The 24900-nt window shown below is 48.9% G+C and overlaps 1 protein-coding gene across 2 annotated transcripts in view; it reads right to left on the reverse strand.

Moving 5' to 3' along the window:
* Positions 1-406: 406 nt before the first annotated feature.
* The window catches only part of CREBBP (CREB binding protein), a 117836-nt gene continuing 93342 nt past the window's right edge, over positions 407-24900 (reverse strand). The window contains exons 20-31 of one of the 2 annotated variants that reach the window (XM_031447613.2): positions 19626-19706; positions 18050-18106; positions 15071-15148; positions 14687-14754; positions 12103-12253; positions 11595-11741; positions 10859-10972; positions 9599-9764; positions 9140-9307; positions 7262-7423; positions 6737-7018; positions 407-5144 (exon numbers count right to left, since the gene is read on the reverse strand). In XM_031447613.2, the coding sequence (XP_031303473.2) occupies positions 2967-5144; positions 6737-7018; positions 7262-7423; positions 9140-9307; positions 9599-9764; positions 10859-10972; positions 11595-11741; positions 12103-12253; positions 14687-14754; positions 15071-15148; positions 18050-18106; positions 19626-19706 (3652 nt within the window). In that variant the 3' untranslated portion in view covers positions 407-2966. The remainder of the gene's footprint in view (positions 5145-6736; positions 7019-7261; positions 7424-9139; positions 9308-9598; positions 9765-10858; positions 10973-11594; positions 11742-12102; positions 12254-14686; positions 14755-15070; positions 15149-18049; positions 18107-19625; positions 19707-24900) is intronic. The other variant, XM_064478398.1, reaches the window with a different exon arrangement.

Raw genomic sequence — 24900 nt, forward strand, 5'->3', positions numbered from 1 at the left:
ATCTCCTTGCTACGGTGGCACCGCTAGGGCATCTGCACCCCAGCACTGCCCTTGGGTGAAGTCCTCCCTGGCTACCCCCTCGCTGCACCCAACACTCAGCTCCTTTCCTTCTTCACAGTAGCTTATTTTCCCATGCAGCTCTAAAAGCATATTTAGGTTCAAATGAAATCTTTGGTTCCACTTTATAGCAATCAAAAGGTTAGGAGTCTTCAGCCTGAGATCTTAGCAGCCTCTTCATCTCACGTTACCCAGCTGCTGCAGTCCACTTTTTTTTTAAAACATGCTAAATGCTCAAATACATAAAGACACACACTAGACAGAATCAACTGAGCCCCTTCATCTTACAACTGTTTGCTAGGCTAATGCCAAGGGTTGTTAGCCAACTGGAACCATCTCTGAATCCAAGCAGTTTTACCAGCTTTTATTATAAACACCAGCACATTCAAAGTTTCCTCGTTTTGATCACAAATATAGGACTTTTTCCTTCTCTTAAGTAGACTGCGTGTGAGACACCATGTCAGGGCTTTCCAGCTTTCACAGAAACTTCTTTCCGCCAAGTGCCAGGTTAGCATCCAGGCCACACCCTCTGGCATCTGGATTGCATGGGACTCCAAGAGGATGAAGTTGGTACACAGAGATTTGGATTCCAGGATAACCTGAAAGAGACTCCCTACTGGCCGGGTTAAAGGGCTGCCTGTCTGGAGGCTGGACTGCAGCTGCTTCTCTGGGCCCCAGATGGCCCACACTCCTGGTCTGAACACGGGCTCAGCTCAGAGCTTTCCCCTCAGTGCAAAAGGCGACTGGGAAGAGGGTCAGGGATGTGAGACTCAAGCACACTGAGCAAGGATGGTGTGTGGCCGAGGAGGGCACAGCCCTGCCTCCCTCTTGGGGATGGTCTTAGGGATGCGGATTGGCTGGTGGTCTTAGTCTTACCTGGCTTAACCTATATTAGAACATTTGAAGCTCTGTTAAAACCAATTTCTGAGAACTTTTTATCAAATTTAGACTCCCAAGTCAAGTATTTTGAAAATATCTCTGGGAACATGGAGCCAAAAGGAAAGCTATTTGGGTCATGATTTCTAAGTTTAACACCTCAACCCCTCGACTTAGACCACACTCTGGTTGGGGAGCAAGGAAGTAGGACCGGACTCGACCCGCCTGTGCCTGGGAAGGGGTGTGCAGACTAGGAAATTCGCTTCGGCTCTTGTGGTGGTGACGCTCCTCTCAGATGTGATTCTTGTAGCGTTCAGGACCTCGAGTGTCACCCCCTCAGTAAGGGCCTCTGGAACTGGACCCAGAGAGGAGGGGTGGGACCAGGCGGCCAAGTGAACAAGTGTTGCTCGAAGCTGGAGGCCTGTTCTCATCACAGCAGGGCTGGTGGCCAGGACTCCACATCGTCCCCCCGGCGGCCTCCAGGGAAGCACCTCGCTGTTTGTAGAATGGAGTGGAGAAGAAAGGACCAGAGGCTGTGGCGGCATCCTCCCCTACTGAGCCAGGATTGGGGGTAGGCCAGGAAGCACCTCCTGTCCCCGGAGCACCCTTTGCAGCAATTCCGGGGTTGGTATATAGGCCGTGGGTGGGCGGGGGTGGCTGAGACGGGGAGTGGATGGGAGACAAAGGGCTGTTTCAGGCCCACTCGTGTCCCTGACTCTGGGTGGGCTTCTCCCGTGAGCAGTGAACCAGGACCTTCCAGGCCTCGGCTGAGCCTGGCTGCCACCCCCACAGCCATCAGGACCGCGGCCCCCACTTCTCCTCTATGAGCAAACAAGCAGAATCATGTCTTACAAAGAACAGACTCCAAAAATATATATAAATAAATAAAAACCTTAGACATTCTTACAGGGATCTTAAAGAACAGAATACATGTTAAAAACTTCAGTAATTTATATCAATTTTAAGCGATACTTTATATACAATGGGAGAAAAAAAAAACACATGCATAGTCCAAATACAATGTTGAAAACAGCATTTTCATAACAAAAGACCCCGAACACGAAGTGTTAATACCATGTACATGAATTCAAGGACCACCCTTTTTGTCTGTTGCACACAGTTTATTTAACAATATGATATAAGAAATGAGTTGGTACTTTACCATTCTATACAGTGATTGAATCTTCTTGAATTTTCTTATTTATAGTAATTATAGCGCTTGCATGATTTACACTAGAATTGCTTTTCCTCATTTCAAGTTTCACATAGAAGAAAGAAAAGGATGCTTCTTCTCTATTAACATTAGCATGGTCTAAGAGAGTGATCATCCCTATTTTTGTCTAAAACCAGTTTTATCAGAGAAACAAAGCAACAATTTCTACATCTGCAAGACAAGAGTTTGGCTTAAGCCAGGATGTATAGATAGATGTGTGTGGGTGTGTGTGTGTGCACGCAGGAGCCAATTCCTATCGTCCAGGGTTAATACTTGGAGAACGCCCACAGAGTTCACTATAGAAAAAAATCTTCCCGCAACATCAGAAAGTTACCGGGATACATTATAAGCTTGCATTATTTCAGGAATCAGTTTCTGAATATTATTTTTCTTCTCACTTTTAAACATAAATGTTTAAAGTCTTGAAAATACAAATAAAAAATATGAATATAATGAACTTGTTTTTCCCGTTAAAAAAAGGCATGAGTCACCAGCAATGACGACAAAAAGAATCCAAACAAAACCCCCCTCCCCCCAAAACAAAACGAAAACCAAAAAAAAAAAAAAAAAGAAAAAAAAAAAAACAAAACCAAAAACAAAAAGAGAGAGAGAGAGAGAGAGAGAGAGACCAGATATTTAAATCAACTGGTTTTTAACAAAAAAATATATTCTTTGTATTGTTTTTTTAAACAGCAATCTACCCTTCCACGGCTTGGAAGTAGCAGTTCCATCTAGGAATAAAAAGAGCCTAGATGCCTGGATTTCAGTACAAAAGGTCCAAGAACATGAAAGGGAAAAAAAAAATGATGCTCTCACAATGCTACAAACCCTCCACAAACTTTTCTAGGGTATCTCCTGTGGTGTCGCCGACCAGGGACAGCTCACTGGACAACGCACTCCTGTTGGGGGTGTTCAGCTGGGGGAGCATTGCACTCTGTTCGGGGTTCCCCAAGTGTCCCTGATCTATGGAGCTGGCCATGGTGACTGCGAGTCCTGGGTGGGGAGAACCAGTCTGGGGCGAGACATGGTGCGGTGAAGGCTGGGGCTGTATCCGTGGCGACGGGCTGGAATGTGGAGGCTGGGACTGGGGCCGTGGAGACTGGACAGGGGCCGGAGACCGCACCTGGCTACTAAGGGACGTGGCCATCTGCTGGCCGGGGAGGTGCGAGGCCTGTGGCTGTCCTGAGAGCATGTGCTGCTGGGGGCTCATGGGGTTCGGCTGGCCTGGGGACCCGATCTGCTGCTTCATCTGCTGCTGCTGCAGAATCCGCTGCTGCAGGGCCTGCTGGATGTTGGGGGCGCTGTCTGCACCCAGCCCCGGCTGCCCCATCTGGCCAAGCTGTCCCATCTGAGCTGCCATCTGGCCCATGGAGCTGCCCTGGATGGGGAGGTGCTGCTGCATCCGCTGCTGCTGCATGGCCGGCGGGTAGCCTCCGGGTCCTTGAGGCTGCTGGAACTGGCTGTGCCCTGCCATGCCCCCGGCCATGCCTGCGCCACCCGGTGGCTGCTGCTGCTGTTGCTGCTGTTGCTGCTGCTGCTGCTGCTGCTGCTGTTGCTGCTGCTGCTGCTGCTGCTGCAGGAGCTGCCTTCGCAGCATCTCTCGGTACTGTGGGTTCATACTCGCCATGCTGGGGTTGTGCCCCGGGTTCATGATGTTCAGGGCCTGGCCCTGGGGGTTGAGGCCACCCATTGCCTGCTGCTGTGGAGGCACGCCCGGCCGAGGCCCGCCGGCTTGCATGGTGTTCAGGTTCTGCAGGCTGGGCTGCTGGTGCAGGCTGGGCTGGGGCTGAAGGCCGGGCTGGGCCTGGAGGCCAGGCTGGGGCTGCAGGCCAGGCTGGCTGGCCACGTACTTGGCCGTGCGCTGTTTGATGAAAGCTGCCATCAGCTGAGGGTTGGACTTGAGGATGTTGAGCACCTGCTGCTGCTGCTGTGGGGAGCTGGGTGACTTCAGGGTCCGCAGCAGGTCCTGCAAGGCCCCGGGCGAGATGCTCCGGGGTGGCTGCACACTGGGCATCCGTGGCCCGGCCACAGCCGGCTGGGCCTGCATGGACATCACAGGACGGGGCATGCCCGGCATTGGCTGCTGCTGGGGGATGGGCGCTTGCTGCCACTGCCCAGGCGGCAGGTTGGGCACGACGGGCCCACTGACCTGGTTGGGTCGGGGCACGTTCAGGCCCACAGGGGCCATCTGGCTCACCGGGGTCACCATGCCCGTGCGCCCCGGGGGCATGCCATTGTTGATGTTCACCCGGTACAGGTGCTGCTGCTGCTGGGCTTCCCGCTCGATCTGCCTGGCGGCCTCCACCGCCGCGGGTGGGGGCTGGGCAGGGGGCGGCGGGGCCGGCACCTGGTTGGTGGGCTTCCCGGTGGACACCGTCGTGGGGGGCTGAGTCCGCGCCACGTTGGGGAAGCCAGCTGGTGACATGCTGACAGGTGAGGGCTGGGGCTGGGCGGGAGGCTGCGGTGTCTGGGGCGTGCTGGGCTGCTGTGTGGGGGTCCCGGGCGGTGCTGAGGTAGGGGAAGGCAGGCTCTGCTGAGGCACGTTGCGGGTGTTCATGGTGGCCATCCGCCGGCGCATGAGCTGGGCCTGCTGCAGGCGGTGCTGGATCTGCTGCTGGCGGAGCTTGTGTTTGATGTTGAGGCAGAAGGGTACGGGGCACTTGTTTTCTTGGCAGTGTTTGGCGTGGTAGCAGCAGAGGGCAATGAGCTGCTTGCACACCGGGCATCCGCCGTTGGTCTTGCGCTTGCAGCCCTTGGTGTGCTGCACCACCCGCTTCATCTTCTGGCAGGACGGCAGCGAGCAGTTGGCATTGCGGCACTGGCAGGCGTGCACCAGGGACTGGATGCAGCGCTGGATGCTCAGGCGCCGCGACTCCTGGGGGCTCTTGGACTGGGGCTCGCCTTGGCTGCTGCCCTCGTCGTCCAGGCCCAGCCCCCACTTCACCATCTTGTGGGTGTGGCTCTTTGTGTTGTAGCAGTTGATGCAAAGGTCATAGTCCTGCGGGTGAGGAAAGAGAAGAAGCCAGTGTCAGCACGCGGCCCAGACCAGGCCCCTGCCACTGGGTCTGCGCCCGGCAGACTCACAGATGCCAAACACGTCTGCCCCCCAGAACCTCAACTCCTGGGAACACTCTGCAGCCCAGAAAGCTCCGAAAACCACTGATGCATCTACTTGGCCTCGCTCACCAGCCGGCCCCCAGCATGTGCACAGTGCACGGGCTCACGCATGCACAGTGTGAGGCTCTGCATTTGCCCCAGGCTCTCAGGTGTGCCGGTGGGCAATGCGCCCCTTCCCATCCTTCCTCTGCTCCCTGGGAAGGGCATCTAGACCCACTGTGTCCTGCTCCCGTGCCCGGCCTAGGAAGCCTGACAGTGAAGGAATGGCTGAGGCCGTGCCCCTTCCCTCTCAAGTGCCCCTGAGACTGCTGAAGTACCAGGGGCCAGTCCCCACTCTCTGGGGCTGCTGCGGGGTGCCAGGGGACACTGGGGCTGAGAAGCCACCACCAGGAGGGAGGCCCAGGGCTCACACCATGGCAACATAATGCCCCCTCCCCAGGTTTCTGAACGCTGCCCTGAGAGCTGACAAAGCAGTGGATCTGGAGATGAAGCCCTGCAACCAGGACCGCTGACCTTCTCACAGAAAGGACGTGGAAATCCCTGCAAGAGGGAATGAGAGGCCCAAAGGAGGCTGCGGAGAGCAGTGGGGAAGGACGAGGGCACTACAAGTGCTCTACTCTGCCCCAGGCAGAGGCTGCTCTGGGTGCACGTGGCTACAGGGACTGTCTCAGGTGCCCTCATCAACAAGGCAAGGGCTGGGCGGGAGAACAGAGCCTGTGGATGGGAAGGCGGAGGGTCCGAGACACTCCAAGCCAGGGACCCTTCTGTGCAAGGGATAGCCCACAGCCCTTACACAGGGCCAAGACCCCTGGCCAAAGGAGCCTAGCCTGACAACGGCAGGGCACCCCCAACTTCTCTGCAAGGCTAGACCTGAGGGCACCAGAAGAGGAACCAGTCAGAATGCCAGTGGAACCAAAGCACCATTGTGCCTCTTCCCTCTCCGTGCTCCCACCTGTACCATGAGGCCTATGGATGGCCCAACACAGAGCCGGTGCTGACCGAGCATAGGGAATAAAATGTCAAAGTACTCTGTGATCACCCATCTCCTCGTCCTGGAAAGGTCAGCACAAACACGCCTCCCAGGGAAGCTCACTGACTTCCCTCCATCTCCGAAGACCAGCCCTGCCTGGTGAGGTGCTGACAGCACTGCGGACACTTGTTGAAGACCCCAGTGTAATGCTCAGCTCGGTCAGGACCAGCGGCCTGCCTGAGGGGAGACCAGCTGCTTCTTGTCCTGGAGGTCTGGCGATGAGCCCCAGAGCAGGAACACAGCGGGAACCTAACCAACATGGAAATGAACCCCAAAACACAACCTCGTAACCAATGGTACTGAGAGAACCAGCGGACAGATAGTTATTCTTCACTTTTCCCCTGGAAAATGCCACTGTTTAAGAGTTCACCTGAAACGCAAATGCACAAAGGGTGCCCGTGGACCTTGCCAGCTCCGCTAGGGTTGGGGTGCCCAGGGCTCACCTCACACACGGTGCAGTGCCAGCGCGTCTCCACATGGTGCTTGCACTCGTTGCAGGTGTAGACGAAGCGGTCCTGGCCCTGGGTGTGCAGCTCCACCAGCATGCAGAGCGTGGACCATTTGGAGCGCCGCAGGGAGGAGAACTCCCAGTGCTTGTCCCTGGCCAGGGTGAGGAAGGCGTCCCGCCCATCCATGAGGTCACAGCTGAGCAGGGGGTCGGGGTCAACGATGGGGGGCAGCGTGTTGATGACAGGTCCGGCATGGAGGTGGATCACAAAGAAGACCTGGGGGACAGCAGAGCGGGGCGGCGTCAGTCCCGTGCAGAGGAGGAAAGTGTCAGCCGGCCCAGCCTGCAGGACCCAGCCGACCTGACTCCTGCTGCCCTGGGGCTGAGGTGAGTTGGTGACAAGCCAAGTGGTGCTGCCTGGCCAGCCAGCTCTGCCTCCCGGGGGGGGGCTCTCCCACTGGGCCCGCGGTGGGTACCACAGAGCCGCCAGGCCTTCCCTGCCCCCCGCCCTGGCTGCTACCTCTTTGTGCTTCTCCATGGTGGCGTAGAGCTTCTGGGACAGGTCGTTGGACACGTTGGGCATGGTGGGCTTCTTCTTGTTGGCTCGGCTGATGCTGCTCTTATTCTTATTGGTTTTCTTGTTGTTCTTTTTCTTGGCATTCTTGCTGTCGCCCTGGCTGCCCTGCAACAAGACTCAAGGCTGTCAGCCCCATGCCGTGTCCTCCTCCTTGCCCGGCAGCGAGGCCACCAGCTCCCGGCTGTGGGGCTCCAGGAAGCCAGGCCTGAGGCAGGAGACCCGAGCAGGCCCCGACCTGAGCACCAGCTGCATGGCTGGAAACACTGCTGCTAAAGAGGCACCACGGTGACAGAGACATAAAGCAAATGCTGCCTGTGCCACCCCAGCCACACACCATGTTACCTCTAGAGGGAAGAACACACATGTGACACTAGTTGGGGTCTAATAGCTGAGGGGGTGGAAACCATTTCTCCTTATTCCACATCTTCTACTGGTCAGAGGCAGGCACTCCTCCTTGACGGTCACATGGCTGGCGGCCGCCCCCTCAGAGCCCCTCCCTGAGGGAGCTCAGCTGGCAGGGCACTCTCTGCTCCCACCACCCTCCATGAGCCCTGGACACAGGAGCTGACTCAGACCACCTCCCGAGGTGCCCGGCGGTGGCTGACACCCAGAGGGACCTGGGTTCACAAATTGGCTGTTGTCCCTCTCCCGCAGGCACTCCGAGTTTCCACTGAAATCCGGCCCACTCTTCTAGGTCAGCTCCAGCCCAGAGGAGCGGCATCTCCAGCCCTCTACCACCCCACGCTCCGGGGGATGATGGGTCCCACCTCCAGGGAGGCCCAGCAAAAGGCAGGCAGAGAATGATGACCACAGCCCACGAGCTCTCCTCAGTGCCCACGGGTACTTGTCACATCCTCATCCACGTTTTCTCCCTTCTGGAAGGGGTTAGGGATACTCTCTGGCAAAAAGGACACACTCCGAAGTGCACTCTGCTCGGCACAAAGCAGTCAGGCAGACATTCAGCTCCAGACCCCTGGCTCCATGCCCGGCCCCAAGCTCTCCTCCGAGGGCCCCAAGCCTGCACAGCTGTTAACAGGCATCTCAAGATCCACACACCCGCAGTCAATTCTTGACTTCTCCCTGCTGCTCTCCCCTCTGCCTGCCCCTCAGGGAGAGGCGGGAACACTGATTCAGGTCTCAGGCCCCAGACCCAGCAGGCAGACTTCAACAGGATTTTCCTCACATGCCACAAAGTTCTGGGGCTGTTACTCTCAAAACATTACACATCCTTCTCATCGCCTCATGCAGCTACAAATCCAACTAAACCACCATCACTGAACACTGGAAACACAGGACACTCGCTCCCAACTCAGACTCTTATGTCCTCCTCTTCCTGCAGGAAGCTCTTCCCCTGGATCTTCTGGGTTCCCTCACCAGTCCATCTTTGCTCAGATGCCACTTCCCCATGCGTCTTTTCTTCCAGGCTCCTAGATCCTCTCAGAGAGGACCACCCATGCATTCATTTTCTTGTTTCTCTTACTAGAACGTACACCCCGTGAGGGCAGGGATGGGGTTTTCCTCAGTTCCCCACTGCACCACTGAGGACGGCACCTGTACACGGCGGGGGTGGGGGAGTCTGCGACGAGGCCTGGCACACAAGGGTCTCCTCCTCAAGTAGTTTTCCAGGTGACGTGACTGGTCCCTGACCATGACACTCTTCTAGCAGGTGACTTGCCTCCAGCTCACCCCACACCCAGTGTGTAGGCAGTGACAAGGTGAGGTCATGTATGAAAACACCACCGCAGACAAAGGAGCCACGTCCTGTGCACCGAGAAGCCCGCACTCCCTCCCTTCAGCATGCGCGCCCGGGCCCAGCCTCACCTCCGTGGTCTCGCTGGCCGCGGTGCTCTCCTCCTTCTTCCTCTCCTCTTCCTCCTGCTCCAGCTCCTTAATGCTCTCCTCCAGCACGTTGGGCCAGAAGTCACCCTCAAAATAGGGCAGCTCCTTGGCGCTGGTAAGCCTATCTTCAGTTGCTTGTTTGAAAATGTCCTGGAGGGTGAACAAGCACAGTGGTGAGCCGAGGGGCCTGGGGGCCGCGACTCCGGGACGGGACCACCCACTCCTGCGGTGCCCGGTGTCACAGGCCCCGTGACAGAACTGCCTCCAGACTGCCAACCGAAAGTCTCAATGGACAATGGCAGGTACGATGCTTCTTAGTTTATGCTTCCTAAATTTTTAAATTTCTGCCTTCCAATCCTAAGTGAACGCAATTCTACCACGTGTGAGCAGGATGTGGGAGTGGTGGTGATGGAGCCCCCCGCCCCCACTTCGCGTGGGCACCTTGTAGTCATGGATGATCCGCTCGGCGAAGGCCTTGTCCAACATCTTCTTGTACCACTCCTGCAGGCGCTTCGGCTTCGGGATTTTCTGATCAGGGGGGTGGCAGTGGAAGATGTAGTCGTCTCCCTCACTTGGGGGACAGGCCCAGATGTGCCCTGTTACATACCTGCAAGACACACACACAACTCAGACTGAGGCAGTGAGTGGAGTCGTCCCTGCCTTCAAGGAGTAACAGCTGAGGAACAGGGATCAAAGCAAGCACGGAAATAAATATAAAGAAAAACAAGGGAATTACAAAGCACTTCTGGCCGAATGTGTAACAGGCTAATGAGGTTCCAAACTAGTGTGAAGGAGCAGGTGGTGAGGGTGAAGCCCAGTCTCTAGAGTGTGCAATCACAGCCTGGACACTGGCCAAGAGACCACCCTTTTGAGTGGGCACATCAGGTAGCGGCTGAGACTGCAAGGGAACCTGTGGCACAAGAGAGAGCCTGAGAAGACGGCGTCTCAGCAGTGTATCGGGGGCTTACACCAGGGATGGGTGCAATGAACTTCCTACGTACTTTCTCCTGCACACTGGAAAGGCAGCTCAGTATTTCTCTCTAACGTGTTAAAGTCAGAATAGATCTCATTCATTCTGTTCAAGACACTTTAATCAAATACCTCTTTTTCAAATTTGGGAAAGAAATGTGATCTAGAACATAAAAAAAGAGATAGAAAAAGAAGTCGGACACAAGAGACCACATCTGGTAGGATTGTATTCACATGAACTGTCCAGTAAAGGCAAATTTACAGAGACAAGTGGATTAGTAGTCACTGGGGACAGGGGTTGAACAAGGATGAACAGCAAATGGGCACAGTACTCTTACTGGAGGGATGACAACGGTCTGAAACTGATTTATGGTAATGGTGGCATCACTTGGCAAAGTTACTAAAAATCACTGAAATGTGCACCTAAAATAAGTGAATTTTATGGTACATAAAATACACCTCAGTAAAGTTAAAAACAATAAACTGGAGTGGAAAAGAACACAGAAGGCAAGGAAAGCACACATGCTGTGCTGGGGACCCTAGACCATCGTGACACAAAAGAGCATCTGGAAAGGGGGGGGTCTGGATAGAGACGTCTGAATCCATCTAAGGATATTAAAATGAAAATACATAAAACCTTAAAAAATACTTCTGTTATTTCATAAAGTAAATATACGGTGAAAATTAAAAATGGAGTTTTTATTAGTTCTGAATAATTTGAATCAAACTCACCCCAATTTCTTCACATACTCTAAATATCCAATAAGGATCTCATGGTAAACGGCTGTTCGGAGACATCGGGGTCGGAAGAAATGAATACTGTCCAGATAAGATATGTACACACGCCTGGGGATGGGGCAGGAGAGAAATTAATCGAAAGCTCAGGTTATCCCCTAAACTTGAAACCAAACATCAGGATCCAAAAAAAGCTCCAGAAATAAGTTCTGTTTTGATAGCATTTACACTGGCCACAAACAGGATCTCCCATCACCAACCACTACTACTGTAGATCAATCAAGTGGAATTCAATTCATCCCTGAACTAAGAAACAATACTGTCACTTACCACGGAGAACTATGGAGAGATCAGGGCAAGCTCAGAACAGCCCCTTGCACCTCCCTCACCTGGATTCTGACTGATGTGAAGTAACTCTTGGCAGAGAATCTTCATTTATACAGGTGCATCAAAGAATGCCTGGGCCCACAAAGCAGTCTCCACCCCACCCCCTGCAGGTTTACCTGCTCCAGGTAAGACATGGACAACAGCAAGAGCAGGCCCTGAACCCACGTGAACACACAACAGACAACACGCTAAGAATAGTCATCAAAACTCTTCACTTCCCACCGTCTGAGTGGAAAACTAAATTAACTAGTTTGGTTGGTTAAGCAGTCCTCCAAGACGGTTAGAGCCGCGGCCGCTGTAACACAGCGCAGCACATGACACACACCCGAAAGGAGTGGAGGATTACCTTGTGTTTGGAGGGGGGCAGTCAGAGCCATACTCCTGGACGTGCATCCCAAAGAAGCACACATCCACTCCGTCAATTTCCTCAAAGGCAAAGAGTGCTTTGGTTCGATATGGGAAAGATTCAGACATTTCCCCTGAATCCACAAACCTGAAATAAAAGAGCCTGATGTTTGCGCACGTCACTGTTTACACAGTGCTTGACGGAGGAGCCCTGCTCCTTTAAACCTGCTCAGTGCGGAGGAGCGGAGGCGCGGCAGCCTCTTCTGACTGCTGGCCTGGAGCTCCTCCACTGGCCTGCGCAGCTTGGAGCTGCGAACCCATTCTCTGAGACAGTTTCACCTGGCCAGGAATTCCACCTCCCCTGATGAATTTGGGAGACTGAAAGAAGGGCTGGCTACACACTAAGTGATGCAAAGCGTTCAAATTGTGCAAACTCTACAGCCTTGCCAGAAAGCAGGGCTTTGAGTAAGCAGGTGGGGGGCCCACTGGACTAATGTCTGCACACGAACCGTGACTTCATCCCCGGCTTGACCTCCACCGTCTTGTCTGAGCTGGCCACCACGCGGACAAAGACCTCCCCAGCTTCAGGATGATTCTGTCGCCGCAAAAACTTGTTCACTCGGTCTTCTAAGTGGTTTCCCAATCGTGTGGTCTGCAGTCCTGGAAAGCCCAGAACAAGGAGGTGACAGGGCTGTGGAAAGGCTGTGGAGAAGGTGCTGAAGCCACAGAATCCACCTTTTTCTCTCAGTGCGGTCCAATATTTTTAGGAGTAACATTCTCCAGACACAGAAGGGATCTAGTCTGTCCCATAAAGGACGTTTTACAGGAGAAAGGTGGGGCCTGGAAGCTCAGGCATTCCACACAGTGAGAACTGCCGTCAAATGCTCAAATATTTCCATCTGTTTCTAAATGTAAGGGGCAGAAGAGCCACAAAGATGAAAGCTGAAAATAGAGGGGCTCTCGGTTAAAGCAGAGGAGCAGGCATGGGGAAGCCGCACCATGTCCACCCTGCCTCCTGCCCCGCACCCAGGCCCCGGTGAGCCTGAGATCTGGTCCCAGCTGCGCCTACATGGCTGCCTAGGGTCATAGCTGGGTTCTGAGGCTGGAACCCACACGGGAGGAATTCCTCTGGTGGGGAGACTGCCACTGCTTTTCCTCCAGGACAGGACGGCACAAATGCCTCCTCCCACCAAGCTCCGAGGAGAGTCGTCCTGCAGTCTGAGATGGTTAAGCAAGCACACGGCCAGTGTCCCAATCCTGGGAGGCTAGGAACACCGTCCCAGTACCCAGACCCACCCAGCATCATTCCTGGTGGGCTACTCCAGCCCGCCACTCCGCACATGGCCACTGTGACACCAGTTACACAGCATGGAAGTACACACACAGTCATAACATAAAAAACTTGCGTAAGGGAAAAAAAGATTAGATGGGAAAACTGTGACAGGTTAACACTGAATATTTATAGATGATAGGATTTTAGAAGATTCCTTACTGAGGTTATAAGGTATTTGCAAAATTTAGACTAACTTTCTAAACTTAGTTCCTCTGCAATAAGCATACTGATGGTGGAGTTACTTTTGTATTTAAGTTATACCTCAATAAAATACTTAAAAAAAACTTAAAATGGCAATAAAATAAAAACCCCGTAGAAAAATGAAAACTTGCAAAACTATAAAAGTGAGGTGAAGTGCATTTACAATCTGTTCCACACTCTGACACAGATGTACACTTTACTCAGCTGTGCCATCATGCCCTGGACCCCTTCTTACTTCACACTCCCCACAGCTGAGATAACCATCCTGAGAAATACAGAATTAGGTGTAAGGGACTTACAATTGACCCATCTAATCAACTCAGCCCATGAAAAAAATCCTCACATTCTCATCCCCATGTGCTCCCCCTCATGCCGCTGAGCAAGTTCTGTTCCCTCATAAGGTGGCCTCCCTTCCTGGAATGCTAGAATTCTACAAAGCACAGGACACCCCCCACAATAAAGACTTATCTGGCCTGAATGTCAGTTTAGAAACTCTGATCTAAAGAGAAATACTACAACAGTCAGTGAATTCATTAATATTTCAGGTTTTACAATAATGAGTTTAAGTGATAGGGTAACTGGATTTTGGTAGTGACAGTGTTAGAACTTGAATTAACATTGACTTGAAAGCCTTCAGAGGGGTCTCTCCTCCTTGCCTGCCGCCTTTCCTCCTTCTGCCTGGGGATCTCTCCCTACATTCCATCTCTCTTGCACTCCAGCTCCTCAGACAGCCTACCTCTTGCTGGGAACCCCTCTGCAGTGCACTAGTCACCGTCTTGCTGGAGAAGAGGGGGCGCGGAGGGAGCCCTGGGTCAGCGAGCTGTACGGCACTGCTGCGGGGGATTGTTTCATTCAGGTTTGCTGTCAGCTCAGCAGGACAGCCGTGAACGCCGTGAAGGTGGTCTCAGTGCCAAGTTGACAACGATGACACACCGTACACTTCTGAAAAGTGTGTCATCTCTAAAAACATCCAGACTACCTATGAAAAGTTACTTCCATAGCAAGAGGGTGCTCACCCTGCTCTACACAGACACCAGCAGCCGCTCTCAGTGCTGCAGTGACATGCCCAGCAAGCCTCTGTGCAGACCCAGCTCCTGCCAGTCCTGGGCGCAGCTGGCCGGTTCCCAGTGGGCCCCAGAGGGCCACTCCTCACAACAGCTGCCCCACCATGTGCTCAGGGCTCAGTGCGCTGGTCACACAGGACACATGTGTGCATGTATGCTGGGAGCATGTCTTATTTCTAAGCTACTTGAGAAGGATCTGTTGAAAAATCTTCTCTCTCAGAATTTATAGAGTTCACTATATGCCCAAGCTTTCTAAGTGTTCATCTGAGACACAGACTGATCATAAAGCTGACTTTCACACACAGATTCAGGCAAATGATTCTCTTCAAGGGTAAGACAAGAAAAATGCAAAGTATTAGAAAACAAACTTACAGATGAAAACCTGAGGCAAGTGGGCTCCAAAGCCATGGGTTAGAGGAACCAAAGGAGGACTGGGAAAATCCACACATTTCTAAAACGTACAGACTACAAAACAGAAATTCTTCCACAACTTACTCTTAGCACTGAATTTGTTTTCTTTTCGAGTCCTGCCAGTTTTCTTCAAGCAGTTGTCACACACAAAGCTGCAAAAAAAAAATAATGGGTGTGATCAGATTATATAAAACAGTATATGTTGCCAAACCAGTGAAATGCAGCACTCAAGTACTTTGTTGGCAATTTAAATCTCATCATTATACAAAAGTGAAGAGGCAGACTGCTTTGATTCTACAATTCCTAAAGCGGGCAAACACTTAAGACTTAAATTTAGAACCAACTGCCATCGATCTAATTGCCGGATTCCTGCTGACAACAATGAATGAAACGCAGCAGCAGCCGGCACCCTCCCCTCTGCTCTGTGCAGGATGCTCTCCCTTCCCCACATCACAGGAAATCACTCACCCTGAAGGCCAAATGATATCATAGTGGAGAACACAGATCTGATGCATCTTCCGGCCACACTCCTTGCAGTCAACGAAACTGTAAGACAGAGAGAGCGTGCTGTAACACATGGGGAGCCACACTCGGAGTCCCTGAGCCACACTCGCACCTCGTCCCCTTGATGACTTTGAGAATCTGCAGCATTAATGCATCTGCTGACTGACTGAGCCGTGTTCTAAAAATGCATCAGTATATGATACTTCCTACAGGAAAAGCTGGTTTTCTCCCCTTCTCTGTACAAGTGCCTCATTCCTCTCTTCTCTCAATCTCCTTTGCAGTCAGAAATGAAAATTTACTTCTAAAAATTGCTATGATAAACGCACAGCTTACGGGTCAGTATCAGATATTACCACTCATTTTCAATACCAGCATTTGCTGTAGGTGACTGCACATACCTTAACAAACTTGAATAACAGAGAACAATACTGTCAGTGTTGCAAACACGTGTGTCCGTAAGCCTAGGCACAGGAAACGTCTGCTCTGCATCAGTTACAAGGGTGGGGACCAAGCCAACTGGTAAATGATGGTCTTTATTCCAGCAAACACTAGCGAGACTGGGATGCACCACACTGTGCAGCTTCCACTGTGGTTCGCCTGGGCCCTGTCACCTCACCTAGGAATCTTAATCGCCAACATGCTTGAAGGTCAAAACCTTCTATTTCTTCAGCCATTCTCCTACCGCCACCACAACTTACACCTCATGGAAGACTGAAGGGACGAGAAAGTACGACATTTCTCCAAACTGTCCCAAGTCCAGGCTCTTCCTATCTGAGGAAGCTGAGCCCCACAAGCAGATGCACACTCTCATTGCTGTCAGTCGAGTCCCTGACCCCGAACTTCCCACTGCCCTTGCTGAGCAAGCCTTCAACCACACCTGGAGCCCAACCCAGCTTCTCTGTTCCTGCTCTGCTGGAGGAAAAAAGCGTGCAGAACAACAGCAGCCCTCACCTGCTGCCCTCCAGTTCCCCGGTAGTCCTGCCCTTTGCCACCACCCCACCTACTCTATACGGTGGCTGTTCTGAACCTTCGCTCCTTCTTCAAGGGCCATGTCACCCCCAACCAGCTCCTTCTCTGAAATCTTAGCAGCTGAGCTCAACCCCTGGGTCAAGAACTTGAAAGCTCAGTAGGCAGTAACTCCCTTAGTTTCCGTGCTCCCTCTGAAGACAGGCCATTCTCAACTCTTCCCTATGTTAGGGAAGAGGAAGGTCAAAAAAATACACATGTTCTAGAACCGATTCTATCGATTTTGAATTCAGCCTCCCTCCTCCTGCCTCTGTCTAACCACGGGGCTGGCTCCGACCCTGTGCTTCTCGCTCACGCACTTCTGCACCTCAGCCAACACCAAGTCTGGCCCCCTCCTCACCCACCCCCTGGCATGGCCTCTTCTACCAGAAGGCCCTCCTTCAGGTCTGCTTCCTCTTCCTCCCTGAGCTGCTGCTCTAAGTCTCCACCTGATTTCCCTACTGGGGAGCAATACTTCCTCCTCTCCTAGTGAATCCATCTTCCAGATCCAGAGTGATCCTTCCATAACAGAAACCCACCATGTCCTTGTAAACCTCCGCAGCTCACACAGGAGGAAATCTCCATGCCAGAGAAGGGCGTACATGGCCCTTCACCCAGCACCCTCTGCCTCTTCGTCCTGTAGGGCTCCATCCATGCTCCCTACTTGCCCACCACTCGAGCTTACCTGCACTGTTGCCCAGTGACCTGTGTCACTTCTTTGTGTCTAGAATTCTCTGCCCATCCCCTACACCTGCTTCCAGATGAATGTCACTTTCTCCGGGATGCCACTCTGCCTGAACTGGGGCCCCTCCCTCTGGACCACCTTACTGCCTCCTGCTGTCTATGCTACCATCTCTCTGTCTCTCCTACTAGAAGATGAACAGCCGAAGGGCCAAGCCCCCTTTATTCATCCGTGTATTCCCCACTGCCTGGCACTTACTACTTCAAAGTAATGTATTTTCAAATTGAAAAGTGAATATAAGTCGTTGAGAAACTGAAAAACTGTGGGTGAGGACACATTGTGAGCAGGGAGGTGGCCGATCAGGACAAACAATCCCCTGGTCACTGACGAGACGTGTGTGAGCAGCCTCCTCACACACCAGGCACTTTGCTAAGGAATCAATATGCCCCTGCCCCACCCCGTCCCGCCCAGGGAACTGCAGGCAGGGAGACTGAGTCAGCCCCAACAGCCCTTGTGTCTTCCACTGCAGCGATGGCCCCCTTGGAGCTGGGACGTTGGGCCACGGAAGGGGAGGACCTGTTGCTCAGCTCTGGATGCACCACAGTCACATTTCCCAGACACCCCACGCAGCCCTGGACGGGCACTCCCCACAGTGACTGGGGTGCCCTCAGGACTCAGAGTTAGGGACCTGAGCAGGGCCACCACATGAAAAGAGCTCTGAGGCCTCTTTAGAAGCTATTACAAAGTGAACTCTGCACACACAGTATTCTCACTGATCACTGGGGGAAAGGAAAATATTTGACAATGACCTTTGAAAATATGGTGGCAAGAACACATAGCACTAGGCTTCCCATTATTTTTAAAAAGTAGTTTCTAGGAGTTTTCTTTCTCAAATGTCCCTCTAAGTGATACTAGCACCCTGCCACCAAACAGTCCTACCTTTGGTGTCTAAAGAGTCTCACAAAACAGCTTCTTAAAGACACCAGTGACCAGGTCATCAGAGAGGCTCTAATACAACCCAAACATCCACCTGATCTGATCTTTATTAACATTCAGTACATGCATACCATGCTATAGAGACATATATATTTTGTGAGAGTCTAAACAGAATCCACATCTGAAATAACGTCACACAAAAAATTCCACTCAAGGTAATATATTTATTTCCAATGTCTTCTCCCATAACCCAATCATAAGGAGGAACTTTCCTGATATGAAACCAAAATCCTAAAATTCAGAAATAGCTGTATACTCACGGTTCAGGATCCAAGGTATCATTTTTCTTCTTTTCAAACTGATCCTTTGAAATTGTCCTTTATTTTTTCAGCAGAAAAAAAAAAAAAGGAAAAACGTTAATTAAATTTATCTGTTGAGTATAAACTATAGGGTCTCTGGGGTATTATTTTGTAACTAATTCACATAAAAAATAAATGGTCAGCTGAAATCTCAGTGGAGGTAATGATGGCATAAAATGTAATTCTACAAAAGCACTACCATTTATTTTTCTCTATCTTACTTCCTCCAAACTATCATCAGCACTTATTATAAGATTTAATTAAGGTCAGTCAAAATATGATGGAAAAATTATGTTGCGATTCAAATCAATTTTCAAACAAATGTATGTTTAACGGCTACTGAATCTGACCAACACTGGTGTAACCAATTCTTCTCATTACAATTCCCTCACCAACACAAGGCAGCATGTACTTGGGGCTATTTCACTTATTCTTAAAGAGCTAAGTATTTCTTTTCTGCTGTTCCTTTATTAACGATCAGTGTATATGTGAACTGCTTGAATCATAGAATTATACAATCCAATTATTAGTCACATAATTGGATCAAAGAATTAAGATGACATGGGATAGAAAAATAAACCAAATATGAAAAATTTTGTCGTTTTGGTCTGTATGTCTTACGGGTGGCCATGGTTTGTTCTGCATTTGAAGAAAGTAAACTTGAGTTGCAGAGTAACTGTCTGTGCCTGCTGGAAACTGCTTCGGTGGGAAGCCTTTCCTGCCTCTAGGGAGGACAGTCACACCAGTAGACTTCCCAGAGTGGTAGGAATCATGGCAGAGTCAGGAGAAAATAAAGAACCACAAAATGCTGGCAGTCCTAGGCACCTGTGGTGGCTGGCAGGTTTTTGGGTATCCCAAGCATGTAAACGCTTCAATTCACTGAACTTGTGGACTTGCTTTTTTCCTGCCACATTCTGGCCATCAGCCTACTCAAAGGTAATAAGCTTTGGGGAGGAAATGGTGAACTCAGTGAAGGAATTAATGAACTAACATTCAGGCCTGTCCACACTGGAGCTAGTGAGCAAGAGTCCAGCTTCCAACAAGGAAGAAGATATGCTTGCTCGCTGGGTCTCATCTGGGTTCTGTTAACTCCACAACTTAAAGGACAGAGGTTTCAGTCGAAGATCAACCAAATGCTATGGACAAGGTATGTACACAAGACTTGTTCCTGTTCCCACCAGTTCTGTGAAGAGGTGTATCTGAAAATTTATAATTTCCCCCAATGTAAGTTGACAGCCACTAGGAAAAAGCAAGTGTTTTAAAACAAGAGACAGAGCAAGGTCAAGAGGGACTGCTGAGCTGCGCGGGTGCCAGAGCACCGCGGTGTCTAGACGCTTGGTATGGAGGAGAGAGTGGGTGTGGCTCTGGGACTCAGCTACAACAGCCACGCTTTGAAGTGTCAGTTTGGGTTCAGTGAGTATGAAAAAACACACCACACAAACGTCAAAATGGCAGTGGTGCTCCCCTTTTAATCATAGACAGGAGGAAAACAGCAATTAAGAGTCATCTCCGAACAAAATGACAGGATGGTACTTACGTCTGGGGTTGTGAAGGGTCGTCACCCAGGGTAACATTCTCCCCCTGGATCTCTGTGAAACACTTCTCACAGAAATGATACCTGTCAGCAAGAAGGCCATACTTGGGTGAACTGGTCCATCATAACACACAGCCACCCAAGCAACGAAGCCACCAATCAGAGCAGGGCAGATCACCACGACGAAGGGGGGGCGTTGTTGGTTGATTGATGGGTCAGTGAGGACAATGAAAGGAACAGGGGTAGGTGGGGAAGGGCAGGATTAGAGAACAGGGGAGGGAACAAATAGCACAGACATAAAGGTAAGACGCAAACACCAAGACAACACAGAGCAGAAAGCCAAGGCAAAGCATTGATTAGCATCCGGTCTCACTGCACACATCACAGGCCATCATGACTAATAGTGGGCTCGTCCAGCTCCAAGATGCAAATGTTTTCAAGGAGTTGTTAATACTAGAATTGCAAGGAGCCTAAATTTTAGAGTTTGAATTTTATTAACTTAGAGAAAAATCAAATATAACTCCAGGGTCTGAGATGGAAAAAATTTACTCTGAATAAAACAGTCTGACAAAAGATCTTAAAAAAGCAATTTAAACTGTAATAGCTTTATTTTTCGAAACAGTAAATTTATGCTTGACAGCGATTCACAGATTTTACTTATGTTATTAAGCCAGATCTTTAAAGGTATGAAAATGTTGAGCACCCAGAACTGTTTTTAATCTTCTTCTGTCATTTTTCTCATGTTAATCACTTAGTTAACTGGGTTACAATAGAAATGAAACCAAATCCATATTCTAGACAAACATTTAACAGAAATGCAATCGGGGTCAAAGACTTTCCAGCCATTTATCAGTAAGAATACACAGAGAAAAAACTGTGATATATTGTATAAACAATACAATATATGTAAATCCACGAACAATCTTAAAGACTTTTAAAATTCAATTCTAAGCTTTGATTTAAACTTTTTGGTACTGGGACCAATCATTCATCAATCTAAGATAGTGATTGCTCTGACTTGGGTGACAATCCAAGTTAAGCAAATTTAGGAAGTTAATCTTTACAGCACAATCTGCATTTGAGAAATTATCCATCACCCCAATTTCTGATTATATAGAGCCTGGGCTCAAGCTATCAAATAAGAACAATTAAAATAAGAACTATTAAATGTTTGGAAAGGACACAAGTGAGAAATCAACAAAAATGTAGGCTGATGCTGCATAAAACAAGATGGGCACACGAGAATACTGCAGAAGTAAACGAGCTGAATGAGGCGAACTACACAAGCAAAAAGGATGAGTGCAAGGCAGCGGCGGCAGCACAATGGAATGCGGTTTTAGCGCTCAAAACTACGTCTACGAGATGCCAAGAGGATTAGTGTTAAAGACACTGTGACGAGACTTGGACCGTCACACTGAACCACACAGGCAGAAGGAGATGCGGCAGTCACACACACACACACACGCACGCACACAGCTATAAAGGACTGGGATTCAGGCCACTGCCTGGCCAGAATGTCTTCATTAACACTAAAATAGGCCCCCACAGGTTCTAATTCTAATCTTAATTAAGCACACTTGAGCATTTTGTCGGCTGTATTTCACTGACTAAACACATACAGTGAATCAAAAGCATATAACTTCAGAGCATGCACACATCTCAAGCTTATTCAATTTTTCAGATTGTTGATGAAGAACATGACAGAGTCACTGTGGGTAGCAAATGGATTAATAAAAGCTTCTTGCTGGGACCAGTATATTTAGGATTAATTCAATCAACAAAGTCTGCCAAGATTAAAAACTGACCAGGAACAGATTAACACTGCTGTTTTTTAAAAAATATGTATCGTTTTTCTCTGAATGAACTACAGTAATATTCTGACCATTCACTATTTTGTAAATATTCTTATGGAGCCTTGAAATCATGTAGTAGAACTTCCATGTGCAGGAGGGCATGATCATCATTGGCAAGAAAGAAAAGTACATAAACTATAAACCAATTAAGTGTTAACCAGAACAATATGCAAAAAAGATAGCTCCTCAATGCCAAATTGCTTCCCTTTTAAAAATGGAACTTGGGATGGAATGGTCCAGTTCATTATGATAGGACAGCCACTGTGGGCTAGCTAAAAGAGGACTACCGAATACATTTTCAAATGAAATTGCCATGATAATTACACACTAGTTTTTAAAATCTTGGACAAATTCTTAGTTTTTATTCAAGCGGGACATTGAGCCCAGCAACACCTGGGAAACAAGAATCACAAACCCACCACGTTCCACTGGAGGAAGCTGGCCCAGAGCAAACCACTGATGGCCCAACGGCAGCCCTCAGAGTGGCCACGGGAACCTGTGCTCTCTGTGTATAACTCCTGTCCCCAAGAACCCCAGGGTCAGAAACTGGGAGGGACACACAGTGAGCACGCTCCAGTGCCTGTTCAGAGCAATCAATGCCAGAGACGGTGGAGAATGAAACGTGTTCAGGTGCAAAGGGAGAGGAAGGCGCCTGGGCCTCCCTGCAGCACCTTACTGAGGTGACGACAGCCCACAGGAGGGGTGCAGCCACCCATCTGGTCAAGCAGGTTGAAACCACCCTGGCAATCAGTGGGTGACAGATGCTAATGCTGGGCTGTCCCTATCTTACAATCGAGTCCAAACTTTATTCACCCTGGAAACACAACGGTTCAGAGATTCACTTTTCAACCTAAAGACTCTGGATGACCTTCTGCCTTGTGTGAAGGAAGCAGTATGATGAATATGGAATTGTAAAGGAGAAGTACTTCACATAATCTGATGATGATGTACATCTGGGTACCTAAGGTTAACACAATGTAACTGCACAGTTTATCTGTAAGGGTAATGTATGGAGTAAATTTTCAAATGCAGATTGTTGTTAAGTACCATATCAGTATATACAAAGAATTCAAATGTCTATAGATAATACCTATCTTATCTATAGACAATAAATGGAAAAATCTATAGAACAGTTTCCCCAACATGACTTACTTTCAAAATGTCGAAGTATGGAAACAAGTGAAAAATGTAACCATACACTAGTTTATGTATTAGATTCACTTGTTTAAACGGTCTGTAGAATTGCCTATTCTAAGTGCCCAAACAGTTTAGGACTATAAGTGCCATAAGTTATTCAAAAGAACACCACAGTGTCCATCAATAGTCAAAGTTGAGATTAAGAATGTAAGCACTTAAAATGTCCATCGTGAATCAGACCACTGCTTTCCTAGACTCACAAGGTGGTTATCTCTTCGAGGTCAGTATTCTAGGAAGCACACCTTGTGAGACTCAGCTGAGGAGCAGCATGCTTACACTCTTAAAATGTATTATGAGTAAAAGAGAATGCCTTTATTCATGGTTCTACTCTTAAGGAAAACACATTATTTTTGTTCAATAAAAATTAAGTCCTCTATAGAAATAAAATGGGACATTTCGGAACTTTCAAAACAATCCCATGTTTGCACTCCGTCGACAACCTCCTCCGTGGGGCAGCAGTGCGTGCTCATGCCATCGACTCCACTGAACTTTAACTGCTCTCAACTTAAGCATGGCTAAAATCTGTGCCAATCGGCAAAGGCAGGGTCCCAAAGGACCCAGAAACAGTGAAATCAACAATGAAAGGCCCTCAAACTTAAGATATGGTGACAAGCAACCCACTGTCTGCTCTTCCTTCTAAACGCGAACTGTTTGGGGCACTCAGCAGTGGGGGCATTTTTCAGGGTATAGTTAGTTTTAGCCTATTCTCTTAAAAGTTCGTAACTTTATTTTGCTTGGCACATAACAGTTTCCAAAGTGAAATCCTATTCATTATCTCTTTGGAGGCTGATAACTAAGGCTATCAGGGAAGTTGTTACCATGCCCATTTGTTGGATAAGAAGGTTAAGCTTGGTATGTTATGGGGTGTGTAAACGGAGGGGCCAGAACCTCCAGAACAACACTTGTCACTATAGGAAGGACTCCATTACAAAAGGGCTATGGTACCATTTCAAACTTTCAGATTTAAAACACTTTTATTGCTACAAGGGCAAGCCAAGATAGAAATTAAATTCCAAATGTTAAAATATCTTCAGCAGGACGGTTGTGCTGGCTGTACTTCCAACAGAGGTTCTTTCTGGGGACACCCATCTTTCCCCTCGAACCAGCATTTCACTAGGATAAGTGAGCTGAATAAGGCTTGGAAATCTTGTCTTAAGATATTCATAGGTCAACAGTTCTTTTTTTTTTTTAAATAGGATTTTGATGGGAGCTGTCAATTATCTTGAATATGGTTAGACATTTTTAAAAAACTAAAATAATTTAAAAAACATAGCTGGAAAAAAATAATTGCAAAATTTCAAATTATTCATGCCTGTGCATGTACCTTTGAACAAATAAAAAGCCCTGTACTTAACTTCTTTGAAATATAAGGACATATATAATTACTCCAAGCAAACATAAGATCAAAATAATCAAAACACCAAACTCTAAATGGTGATATTTAATATTTGAACCTGAGGACACAGAACAGGCATGAAGCTCCATCTTGGTCACATAAAGAATTTAGCTGCTGATTCACAAAATGGAGGCAATGTAATTGAATCTGACAAAGAATTACAGCCTGTGTTTCAGGGCAAGATGCCCTCCATGCTATGGTGACATGTGGCCACTAAAGCAATGGATACAAAGTAGCTTAATTTTCAAAACAACCCCCAAACCAGGAAGTTGTACTTCCATGGGGGAATCACCTATAACAAAAATTATTTTCATTCTCCTTCTACTCAAGACATGGAATCTATTCTTAAGCCATCTCCACATTTCAAAAGAATAGCAAATATTTCTCAAGCATACCTACCACTCACAAAACCTCGAAAAGGCTATCTCATGATAGGAAAATTGATCTTAAACTCAACAAAAACACTAATTTCATTCTGTATTGTGCTACCAGTTAAAAAGTCTATGGCCTGAATTTTTTTTTTTTTTTTAATGAATTAGCACTAACACAAGTCCTTCTATCAGACTGTCCAGGCCAAATTAGCTAGGCAAATATTTATACACTGATTGGTAAAATATAATGCTTCAACTTTATTAATATCTTTAAAAAAGGATGTCAACCTTTATTAGAGTTACTCTTAACTCCAGAGTTTCTCATGTTGGTTTGGCACATTTTGGCTTGATACATGTACCTGATCCAACCACTGCAGCAAGCAGTTTTGAACTTAAAATTTTACACTATAAAAGCCTGCTTTTAAGTTAAGAGACCATAGGCCTATCTGAATACTGAGAAG

The sequence above is a fragment of the Camelus dromedarius genome, chromosome 24, assembly GCF_036321535.1.
Source record: "Camelus dromedarius isolate mCamDro1 chromosome 24, mCamDro1.pat, whole genome shotgun sequence".
Taxonomy (NCBI): domain Eukaryota; kingdom Metazoa; phylum Chordata; class Mammalia; order Artiodactyla; family Camelidae; genus Camelus; species Camelus dromedarius.